This window comes from Salmo salar, chromosome ssa26, assembly GCF_905237065.1.
Source record: "Salmo salar chromosome ssa26, Ssal_v3.1, whole genome shotgun sequence".
Classification (NCBI taxonomy): Eukaryota; Metazoa; Chordata; class Actinopteri; order Salmoniformes; family Salmonidae; genus Salmo; species Salmo salar.
The window spans coordinates 16,590,793-16,603,523 of NC_059467.1; the positions used below are offsets into that span (position 1 = coordinate 16,590,793).

The 12,731-nt window shown below is 44.9% G+C and overlaps 1 protein-coding gene across 1 annotated transcript in view; it reads right to left on the reverse strand.

Annotated features, from left to right (window-relative positions):
- igdcc3 (immunoglobulin superfamily, DCC subclass, member 3) overlaps positions 1-12,731 on the reverse strand; it is a 113,421-nt gene that overhangs the window by 28,144 nt on the left and 72,546 nt on the right. Inside the window, exons 6-7 of the mRNA XM_014175440.2 lie at positions 7,236-7,394; positions 2,847-3,012 (exon numbers count right to left, since the gene is read on the reverse strand). Of these exons, the coding sequence (XP_014030915.1) occupies positions 2,847-3,012; positions 7,236-7,394 (325 nt within the window). The remainder of the gene's footprint in view (positions 1-2,846; positions 3,013-7,235; positions 7,395-12,731) is intronic.

A 12,731-nucleotide genomic window follows, 5' to 3' on the forward strand; every position in this document is an offset into this window, starting at 1 on the left:
GAGCAGTGTGTCTGAGTGATGGTAGTGCCTAGGCCTCTCTCTTTCTCTATCTCTGTGACTGGTAGAGGAGAGCAGTGTGTCTGAGTGATGGTAGTGCCTAGGCCTCTCTCTTTCTCCATCTCTGTGACTGGTAGAGGAGAGCAGTGTGTCTGAGTGATGGTAGTGCCTAGGCCTCTCTCTTTCTCCATCTCTGTGACTGGTAGAGGAGAGCAGTGTGTCTGAGTGATGGTAGTGCCTAGGCCTCTCTCTTTCTCCATCTCTGTGACTGGTAGAGGAGAGCAGTGTGTCTGAGTGATGGTAGTGCCTAGGCCTCTCTCTTTCTCCATCTCTGTGACTGGTAGAGGAGAGCAGTGTGTCTGAGTGATGGTAGTGCCTAGGCCTCTCTCTTTCTCCATCTCTGTGACTGGTAGAGGAGAGCAGTGTGTCTGAGTGATGGTAGTGCCTAGGCCTCTCTCTTTCTCCATCTCTGTGACTGGTAGAGGAGAGCAGTGTGTCTGAGTGATGGTAGTGCCTAGGCCTCTCTCTTTCTCCATCTCTGTGACTGGTAGAGGAGAGCAGTGTGTCTGAGTGATGGTAGTGCCTAGGCCTCTCTCTTTCTCCATCTCTGTGACTGGTAGAGGGAGAGCAGTGTGTCTGAGTGATGGTAGTGCCTAGGCCTCTCTCTTTCTCCATCTCTGTGACTGGTAGAGGAGAGCAGTGAGTCTGAGTGATGGTAGTGCCTGGCCCTCTCTCTTTCTCCATCTCTGTGACTGGTAGAGGAGAGCAGTGTGTCTGAGTGATGGTAGTGCCTGGCCCTCTCTCTTTCTCCATCTCTGTGACTGGTAGAGGAGAGCAGTGTGTCTGAGTGATGGTAGTGCCTAGGCCTCTCTCTTTCTCCATCTCTGTGACTGGTAGAGGAGAGCAGTGTGTCTGAGTGATGGTAGTGCCTAGGCCTCTCTCTTTCTCCATCTCTGTGACTGGTAGAGGAGAGCAGTGTGTCTGAGTGATGGTAGTGCCTAGGCCTCTCTCTTTCTCCATCTCTGTGACTGGTAGAGGAGAGCAGTGTGTCTGAGTGATGGTAGTGCCTAGGCCTCTCTCTTTCTCCATCTCTGTGACTGGTAGAGGAGAGCAGTGTGTCTGAGTGATGGTAGTGCCTAGGCCTCTCTCTTTCTCCATCTCTGTGACTGGTAGAGGAGAGCAGTGTGTCTGAGTGATGGTAGTGCCTAGGCCTCTCTCTTTCTCCATCTCTGTGACTGGTAGAGGAGAGCAGTGTGTCTGAGTGATGGTAGTGCCTAGGCCTCTCTCTTTCTCCATCTCTGTGACTGGTAGAGGAGAGCAGTGTGTCTGAGTGATGGTAGTGCCTAGGCCTCTCTCTTTCTCCATCTCTGTGACTGGTAGAGGAGAGCAGTGTGTCTGAGTGATGGTAGTGCCTAGGCCTCTCTCTTTCTCCATCTCTGTGACTGGTAGAGGAGAGCAGTGTGTCTGAGTGATGGTAGTGCCTGGCCCTCTCTCTTTCTCCATCTCTGTGACTGGTAGAGGAGAGCAGTGAGTCTGAGTGATGGTAGTGCCTAGGCCTCTCTCTCCCCATGTACCACTTGGTCTGGAACACCTGCATCATTTACATGTACTTCACTGTCCCGCTTTATTGATTTTTCTTGTGCATATGTAATGTAATCACTTCACCATCCTTTGCATTTATAAATACTAACACACAGAGATGGATTCTCACTTTTGCAAAAACACGACTGGATACAGCACTGAACTCATCATGTATACTGTAATTAACCTTTCTTTCATTTCCCACAGCCAGAAAGAAATCTAACCTATAAATCTTTGAAAGGCTGACAGTTAAAATGTATGAATAATACAAACTCTCTTGTCTGCGTGAACAAATATAGATCTGCCTCATATGTAACGACATGCTGTATATTCTTTGTGTTATGGGCTCTGGTCAAAAGCAGTGCACTGTATAGGGAATAAGTGCTGTGAAATCTTCAACTGGAAAACATCAAAACACATGCAGGACATTGACAAAATACCTTGAACAGTATGCGCACCAAATTCAGGAGAACCATCCAAGCATCCAGTCATCTGAGATATTACTGAGCTATAACGCCTAGCTCTACTGCAAACCCCAGGCTATGTTTGGAGTCTACTCTTTGACCTGAATGAGAAGCATTCTAACACCAGGCTGTCTGGCTCCGTGTTTAACGGTTCTGGAGAAACACTGGTGGTGACAACCACTCAGGACAATAAAACAGCAAAACTCCAAATACAGTAGCAGACTTTAATCATTATCACTACACAGAGCCACTCTCCTCGACCTGGAGTGAGGCCAGTCCCAGCCTCATTACAACCCTCCCGTCTCTCTCTGCCTGCCTCAATCCGCCCCCCCGCCCGCCCAACACAACACTAAACACAATAACCTGGCCTCATAATCTCTCATATGGAGAATGTTAAATGACACAATACACTGGCCGAGCCTTCTGTTCTGTTCCTGGAAATTCCACCGGACAGCCTTGGGAGCCGGTCCAGCAGCGATTCGATAGATACCCTCGTAATGTAATGTTACAGCTCCATTTAAAACAAGTCAGTGTATCTCTTGGCAGACATCTTGGCCAGCTGTTTCATTAGAGCAGTAGATCAGATCAACCCAGAGAGAAATAATGGAGCGTTTGATTACGCCAACGACACTGCCAGCCATGCACATATGGCATGTAGCTTTGTTACAGTGGATGGATGGCTGCATGCATGAATGGATATAGTGTTATTACCATACAGAATGAGTACAGTCCCTGTTGCTTTCAGCACACAATCCAATAGAACACACTTACTATATGCATCTCCATAGCTGTACGTTAACTCACGTGTTGTTGTTCCTGAGTTTGACGTGCCCTCCAGGCTCCAGGATCTGCCCGTTCTTCAGCCAGGTGAGCTGGGGCACAGGGTCGCCCTGCGCCTGGCAGGTGAAGATAGCAGTGGTGCCCACCGGCCGGGAGATGGACTGGGGAGGCTGCACAAACTCTGCTGGGGCTGTGGCAGACGCAGGGGAAAGAGAAAGACAGATAGTGGGCTACTTACTAACTGAATATAAAATGCCTTGCTACATAGATACAGCAACTTGCTGACAGGGTCTTTCTCATTCCCCATACTATGCTGCAGAACAACTATGTTTTTTCACCAGTGGTTTGAAAACATAAGCTACCAAGGTATATTGAAAAAGCAGGAAGCTCCCAGCCTTCTAGAGGGAAGGAAAAGAGGAGAGAGGAATGAAGGCGTATTATCCTGGGCTTAATCCAGCCTAATCACATTAATCAGAATTATATTGTGTGTGTGTGTTGGGGGGGGAATTAGCGATAGAGTCTGGCAAAACAATTATTAGCTGAGGATCAGATTAATGTCATTGGAACTGAGAAGAAGATCTAGGAACACAAAAGGAGGAGGAGAAGGAAAAGGAGGAGAGGGAACAGGGAATCTATCCACAAACGCAGACTACCTATTATAGAACACAAACTGAGTGAAAGGCAATGCAGTGCAGATACAGTATCTTTCCCCCGAAAGTCTTTCAGTATGGCACATTACACAACTATTGACCTTCAGCCTCCAGCCAATGATCCCTCCCTCCCCCCCTCCCCTCCCCCCTCCCTCCCTCCCTCCCTCCCTCCCTAGGAGTCATTCTTTCCCTCCTCTCTTTGAGCTATGAGCCATGCTCCGTTTGCGCTAATTGACACAGAGGTACAGGTAATGCAAATCTCTATTACCTCTTAATTAAACAGTGTTTAGTTTCGCCTCAAATTTGTGATTACATTCCTCCCAGATCTGATCCGAGCTGTTGGTTGGTATTGCTGTTGCTATTTCTGTTGGGATACTTATCTCCCCTCATTATTCATAGCTACCCGTATTATAAGCCACATCAATATTGTCATTTATGATAGGATAACTTGAGTTATTTTCCTAATAACTTCCTAGTGAGTGGGAAGACAATTAAGACTGCAATTAGGGATCATCTAGTCGTAATTTACAACGAGATCATTCCCACAATCAGCAACTATTTTCCTTTCCACTCTCACATTAGCAGGTTTATTTGCCTGTCAGCTATCCTTCTGGTTTTAATATTTCTATCTAAACTATCTTCCTGTAAATAAACCCTCCCCTTTCCAGTTCTAGTTATTTAGCATCCTCTATCTAAACTATCTTCCTGTAAATAAACCCTCCCCTTTCCAGTTCTAGTTATTTAGCATCCTCTATCTAAACTATCTTCCTGTAAATAAACCCTCCCCTTTCCAGTTCTAGTTATTCAGCATCCTCTATCTAAACTATCTTCCTGTAAACAAACCCTCCCCTTTCCAGTTCTAGTTATTTAGCATCCTCTATCTAAACTATCTTCCTGTAAACAAACCCTCCCCTTTCCAGTTCTAGTTATTCAGCATCCTCTATCTAAACTATCTTCCTGTAAATAAACCCTCCCCTTTCCAGTTCTAGTTATATAGCATCCTCTATCTAAACTATCTTCCTGTAAACAAACCCTCCCCTTTCCAGTTCTAGCTATTTAGCATCTAAACTATCTTCCTGTAAACAAACCCTCCCCTTTCCAGTTCTAGTTATTTAGCATCCTCTATCTAAACTATCTTCCTGTAAACAAACCCTCCCCTTTCCAGTTCTAGCTATTTAGCATCTAAACTATCTTCCTGTAAACAAACCCTCCCCTTTCCAGTTCTAGTTATTTAGCATCCTCTATCTAAACTATCTTCCTGTAAACAAACCCTCCCCTTTCCAGTTCTAGTTATTTAGCATCCTCTATCTAAACTATCTTCCTGTAAATAAACCCTCCCCTTTCCATAGTTATTTAGCATCCTCTATCTAAACTATCTTCCTGTAAACAAACCCTCCCCTTTCCAGTTCTAGTTATTTAGCATCCTCTATCTAAACTATCTTCCTGTAAATAAACCCTCCCCTTTCCATAGTTATTTAGCATCCTCTATCTAAACTATCTTCTTGTAAACAAACCCTCCCCTTTCCAGTTCTAGCTATTTAGCATCTAAACTATCTTCCTGTAAACAAACCCTCCCCTTTCCAGTTCTAGTTATTTAGCATCCTCTATCTAAACTATCTTCCTGTAAACAAACCCTCCCCTTTCCAGTTCTAGTTATTTAGCATCCTCTATCTAAACTATCTTCCTGTAAACAAACCCTCCCCTTTCCAGTTCTAGTTATTTAGCATCCTCTATCTAAACTATCTTCCTGTAAACAAACCCTCCCCTTTCCAGTTCTAGTTATTTAGCATCCTCTATCTAAACTATCTTCCTGTAAACAAACCCTCCCCTTTCCAGTTCTAGTTATTCAGCATCCTCTATCTAAACTATCTTCCTGTAAACAAACCCTCCCCTTTCCAGTTCTAGTTATTCAGCATCCTCTATCTAAACTATCTTCCTGTAAACAAACCCTCCCCTTTCCAGTTCTAGTTATTCAGCATCCTCTATCTAAACTATCTTCCTGTAAATAAACCCTCCCCTTTCCAGTTCTAGTTATTTAGCATCCTCTATCTAAACTATCTTCCTGTAAACAAACCCTCCCCTTTCCAGTTCTAGTTATTCAGCATCCTCTATCTAAACTATCTTCCTGTAAACAAACCCTCCCCTTTCCAGTTCTAGTTATTCAGCATCCTCTATCTAAACTATCTTCCTGTAAACAAACCCTCCCCTTCCCAGTTCTAGTTATTTAGCATCCTCTATCTATATAATTCTAATCTTAAGAGAAGAGGTGTTATGATGGTTTTCTAATCTCAGCTATCTCCATACTGTATGTCACCCTGTCAGTAAAAGTGGCGGGACCTGAAATACACAGCTCTAGACACTGTGGTATGATGAGGATCTCTCTCTCTCTCTCTCTCTCTATATATATATTTATATATAGAGGCTGTGTGTATGTGAGTAGGGGCTGGAGGGAAGGGCTGGAGGGAGGCGGGGGGATGGTGGGTCAGGGAGAGTATTGATGTGCAATTGTGGTGTGGGTCTGATCAGCACTCTTTCCCCCATTCCCTCTCTATCTTTCTCTCTCCCTCTTTCAATCCCCTCCTCTCTCTCTCTACCCTTCTCTCTCTCCCTCTCCCCCTAGTCTATTACTCTCTTCCCCCAATCTCTCTTCTTCCCTCTCCCTCTCCCCCTTATCTCTCTCACTCTCTCTTCTTCCTTCTCTCTCTCTCCCTACTCTCTCTTTTTCCATTTCTCTCTCTCTCCCTTCACTTTCTCACTCTGAGCTAAATGAAGGGTAGTGCAGTGAGCAGAGGGCCGCTGTGCCAACCATCTGGCCAGGAAGATCACATCGATTCTCTTAAGAAACAGCCTACCTTACTCTGATCAAAACAGCCGGCCGGACGGCGGGAGGGAGTCACCTGTATGCTGCTACTCTATACAGTCACTGAGGTCTTATCACCATAACAACCCTCTCATAGCAAGTTAGTCAGTCAGTCATATGCTTCCCGACTGTGAAATACATCCAGGAGGAGAACACTGCTGCCATGAGAATATGAAGCAATGCTTCTTGAAGGCTGTGTCCACAGCAAGGCTTTAGCCTTTTCGTTTCTTATCATAAAACACATGTATTGTATATCGTATCAGATCATTAGCTGAGGGCGCTTACTAGTTTCACTGATCGTTAAAGAAACCATAGACATTGACAGAGCCTTCTATAGCAGGGCCTTGTCTAACAATGGACAGGAAAATTAAATGAAATATTGACTGGGAGCAGTATTGCTATTGGCTGGGGCCAAGGGCAGGGCCCTTTGGCTGATAAGCATGTGAGGCACTCGCTGAATGCTTCCTGCTTGGTCGGAAGGCCCTACCCGCACTACTAACCACCTCCAATTGGTCAAATATGAGTAAGAATATCACACAATGAATGAGACACACACACACATTTGTTTTACTAACCTTGTGGGGACCTAAAATGTATTTCCATTCAAAATCACACACACACACCAGTGGAGGCTGGAGGGAGGAGCTATAGGAGGACAGGCTCGTTGTAATGGCTGGAATGGAATAAATTGAATGATATCAAACACATCAAACATATGGAAACCACACGTTTAACTCCGTCCCATCAGTACCATTCCAGCCATTACAATGAGCCCATCCTCTTATAGCTCCTCCCACCAGCCTCCACTGACACACACACACACACACACATACACACACACACACACACACACACACACACACACACACACACACACACACACACACACACACACACACACACCTTGGACCACCAGACGTCCCTGAGCGGTTCTGCGTACACGGGTCCCTGGTTTGTTGGCAGCGCAGACGTAGACGCCAGAGTGCTGGACCCCGACATCTGTGATCATCAGGTTCCCTGTACCCAGCACTTGGATGCCCTCCACACCTATCGGACGGCCATCTGAGGAGAGAGGGGAGAGTAGAGGAGAGGAGGAGAAAAGAGAAGAGGAGAGGAGGAAGGGAGAGGAGGCGAGTAGGGAATAGGAGAGGAGATTAAATGAGGGAAGGGATAGATAGATAGAGAGAGAGAGAGAGAGAGAGAGAGAGAGGAGGAGAGGAGGGAGATAGCAAATTAGCTGAGTTAGTTTAGAATAAAAAAAATATGCCCTTTAAATATACACAAAAAGGCTATAAAAAAGGCTATAAAAATACCAAGGGAGATAAATGATTGATTAAACATACTATAATGTACACAAAGGATTAAACGCTGGAGAAGAGGCTATTTTAGTTCGCCTCATACCGCTGCGAAACACATTTCACAGTAAATAACAGAGCAGTTCTCACAAGTGGGACAGAGCACGTCTTGTGGGAATCACCATATTCAGTACAAAGGTGGCAAACGAGGCGAGTGTATTGGGCGAGGGCCATGCCGACACAGCCAGTGACGCAGAGGAACTATGTTGCCATGACTCCATTGTGTGTTACTGTGTGTGATTGTATGTGTGTGTGAGGGGGTCTGTTATACCTCCCCAGCCCCGTCCTCCCTACCCCACTCTAACAGGCTAGTGACACACACACACACGCACATGCACACGCACACACACCCACACACCGGTTTGATCTCACGGTTTGACAAAGCCCTCTACTGCCTTAGGCACACCATGCTTTAAAATGGGGAAATGCCCTCTGAGCAGACAGAGCTACACGGATAAGCTAGGCTGCCACTCCCCTCTGTCCCGCCATCAAATACCCTGTCCTGCTCTCCATCTCTTCCTATTTCAATGGCCTTATACTGGGGTTAGGACCAACAAAGACATGGCACAGCCGAAGATATTTCAGTTCCTCTTTATATTTGTAACATCTGCGTCCTGTGTGTCCCGGCTTAGAGTGTTAAAGGGCTGTGCGGGGGACATGGCCTGCAATGCTAAAAGCCTGCAGAGAAAGCAGACTGGCCATCCTCCTCTCCTCACATCTTCAAACAGACAGCTAGCAGACAGCTAGCCAGCCAGCCAGAGACTGGGGCCATATGGCCTGGCCCAGGCCTTTTATAGGAGGGCAACACACGTCTCCTCTGCGAGCACTGTGTGCATCTGAGCAGAACCACAACAAGGAAAGGGAAGGTCATTTGGAAACACTCCACAAACCTGGGTCCTCCGACAAGACAATGCACTGTGGGCTGAAGAGAAACACGAGAATGGAAAAAGGTGGACAGTACATCCAGAGTTCACGAGAATGCCTTCAAACAAAAATATACTGTGAGGGAAAAATGTATTTGATCCCCTGCTGATTTTGTACGTTTGCCCACTGACAAGAAATGATCAGTCTGTAATTTTAATGGTAGGTTTATTTGAACAGTGAAAGACAGAATAACAACAAAAAAATCCAGAAAAACGTATGTCAAAAATGTTATAAAATGATTTGCATTTTAATGAGGGAAATAAGTATTTGACCCCTCTGCAAAACATGACTTAGTAATTGGTGGCAGTCACAGAGGTCAGACATTTCTTGTAGTTGGCCACCAGGTTTGCACACATCTCAGGAGGGATTTTGTCCCACTCCTCTTTGCAGATATTCTCCAAGTCATTAAGGTTTTGAGGCTGACGTTTGGCAACTCAAACCTTCAGCTCCCTCCACAGATTTTCTATGGGATTAAGGTCTGGAGACTGGCTAGGCCACTCCAGGACCTTAATGTGCTGCTTCTTGAGCCACTCCTTTGTTGCCTTGGCCGTGTGTTTTGGGTCATTGTCATGCTGGAATACCCATCCACGACCCATTTTCAATGCCCTGGCTGAGGGAAGGAGGTTCTCACCCAAGATTTGACGGTACATGGTCCCGTCCATCGTCCCTTTGATGCGGTGAAGTTGTCCTGTCCCCTTAGCAGAAAAACACCCCCAAAGCATAATGTTTCCACCTCCATGTTTGACGGTGGGGATGGTGTTCTTGGGGTCATAGGCAGCATTCCTCCTCCTCCAAACACGGCGAGAGGGGTCAAATACTTGTTTCCCTCATTAAAATGCAAATCAATTCATAACATTTTTGACATGTGTTTTTCTGGATTTATTTGTTGTTATTCTGTCTCTCACTGTTCAAATAAACCTACCATTAAAATTATAGACTGATCATTTCTTTGTCAGTGGGCAAATGTACAAAATCAGCAGGGGATCAAATACTTTTTTCCCTCACTGTACAAACCTCAGCCCTTTCTGTGTTCGTGTAGCTGCAACAAACAGCACCAACAGTGGGCTGTAGGCTACAGGATTTTCAGTAGAACATAGGAACCTATTATTCAGACGTATTTAGAATCCAATTGAAACAGCCTGGTCAGCTAAATCAGCTAGTGGAATTTTTTATTGACTGTAGTAGAAGCTATGGCTAGTACAGTAGAACTTAAACATGCTCCATGGTACTATTAAGTACAAGCCTCAGGCTCTCAGCCTGACCCTCCCACTCCCAGCCCCAGTCCAGTGTCATAACTAAAGGGACTCAGCTAGGAGTGGTTAAACAACTGTGAACCATATAATGGGCGTTATTTCCCCTCTACAATAAGCCTGACTCAAGTCGGGCTAGCTGCTGAGTGAACTGTAAAATCAACAGTTGGACACAGTTTACAGTTCCTCCATGGCTACCTCTTATCTCTCCAGACACACTCTCTCTCACAGAAACTTGATTTCTCTCTCTTTCGATCTGTGTGTGTGTGTGTGTGTGTGTGTGTGTGTGTGTGTGTGTGTGTGTGTGTGTGTGTGTGTGTGTGTGTGTGTGTGTGTGTGTGTGTGTGTGTGTGTGTGTTGTCTGAATGGATGCAGCTATCTCTATGTCAGTCTGTAATTTAGTTAGTGTCAAAAAGTAGCCCAGAGAGCACCAGTGCTGATGAATGAAAAGCTCCAAACAGACTCTGGCATTAAGGAATGACTGATGTGAATCTATTAAATTAATTATGCAGTTTATCCCCAGGCCTTCACTCCCTGTAATCTAATACACTGAAATCCAGAGGCGTCATGCCCACAAGGAGATGTGCCCCCTCAGATTTTTCCTGTTTTTACATTTTTCAGATGTTAAATTAATTACTCAACTTAATTGAGCCGGTGATGGGCAGGACTCGCAGGAGGAATGTTCGTAAATGAATTTGATCAAGCTATGTAGCTTATTGATTCCTTCTTAATTAATAAATAAAACAAAACATTTTGTTGTTTCTCTGTAATACTAGCAACCAAGCAATTTTATGAAGTTGGCTTTAGCTAGCCAGCTAGATAGGTTCCCAATCTCCCAACCTCATAATTAGCTACCGAGCCATTTCCGGTTATTAATCAAGATAGAGTAGCTTGTCTAACTATCTCTGCTGGCATGCCTGCAGGCAAGGTTACTAGATTTTAGAAAATACTAAAATAGTTTTAATTCTTGGGTTATTGTACTATATACCGGTGTGGCAGTTGTAGTAAACTCATATGGCATAAAAGTTCTTAAAGCTGCAATATATCACTTTTTGGGCAACTTGACCGAATTCACATAGAAATGTGAGTAATAGATGTCATTCTCATCGAAAGCAAGTCTAAGAAGTGGTTGATCTGTTCTATGTGCGCTATTTCTATGCTTCCCATTCTTAAGTTCCGTTTCTGCGTCTTTTATTTTAATATTGTACACCAACTTCAAACAGCTGAAAATACAAATATATATTTCACAGCGGTTTAGATTGTACAATGATTCTCTAACCTATGCATTGCTAGTTTTGTCACAAACTGAAATTGGGTGAACTATTGTAATTTTAGCAAACAGGAAATGGTGGAGCGATTTCGCATATTGCACCTTTAAAGAATCAATGTACATAATTAATTAAAATGACAACTGAAAAGCTAAAGAGGTATGCTTAGATAACCTATGCAGAAAAATATACATAGAGATTGTCACGGTTGTCGTCGGTGAATGAGGACCAAAACGCAGCAGGTACGTGAATGCTCATCTTGATTTTTAATTATCTTCAAAAATTAACATACAAAATAACAAAACCGAAAAACGAACAACTAACAAACAGTCTGGCAAAGCAAAGCTCAACACAGAACAATCACCCACAAATCACACACACAAACACACCCTAATATATGGGACTCTCAATCAAAGGCAGATAGACAACACCTGCCTTCAACTGAGAGTCCCAACCCCAATTAACCAAACATAGAAACACACACACCAGACTAACCATAGACTACAAACACATAGACCATCAACCAAAAACCCGGAAATACTAAATCAAACACCCCTTTACACAAACACACCACCCCGAACCACATAAAACAAATACCCTCTGCCACGTCCTGACCAAACTACAAAAACAATTAACCTTATACTGGCCAGGACGTGACAGAGATGGCGCCGACAGACATGGCAGCTCTGCTTCCAGCTCCTAAGCAATTTTGCAGTATCTAGTTTTTTTGTGTGTTATTTCTTACATTATTAGCCCACAACGTTTTTTGTGTTATTACATACAGACGGAAATAACTTTTGGATACCAGAGCGGCGGTAACTCACCAGCATTACAACCAGGAATACAACTTTCCAGAATTGGATACTTCGTTCCAATACGCTGCCGACGGAGAGAGGTATTCGGAGTGGACTTCTAGTCCGACTCAGGAGGCATGCACACCATCCACTGCTTCCGAGTATATTACTCGCAAATGTTCAGTCTCTGGACAATAACACAGACAAGCTCAGGGCGAGGATCTCCTTCCAGAGAGACATCAGCGACTGTGACATACTCTGTTTCATGGAACCATGGCTCTCTCCGGATATACTGTCCCCATTGTTAAAGCTGCCCTGTGCAACTGGGCCCTGGCGGTGTGGTGCCAGGAAAATAACCTCTCCCTCAATATCAACAAAACGGAGCTGATCGTGGACTTCAGGAAACAGCAGAGGGAGCACGCCCCTATCCACATCAACAGGACCACAGTGGAGAAGGTAAAAAGCTTCAAGTTAGTCGGTGTACACATCAGTGACAATCTGAAATGGTCCACCCACACAGAAAGTGTGGTGAAGAAGTTGCAACAGTGCCTCTTCAACCTCAGGAGGCTGAAGAAATTTGGCTTGGCCTCTAAGACCTTCACAGACTTTTACAGATGCACAATTGAGAGCATTCTGTCAGGCTGTATCACCGCCTGGTACGGCAACTGCACCGCCCGCAACCACAGGGCTCTCCAGAGGGTGGTGCGGTCTGCCCAAGGTATCACCGGGGGCACACTGCCTGCCCTCCATGACACCTACAGCACCCGATGTCACAGGAAGGCCAAAAAGATCATCAAGGACATCAACC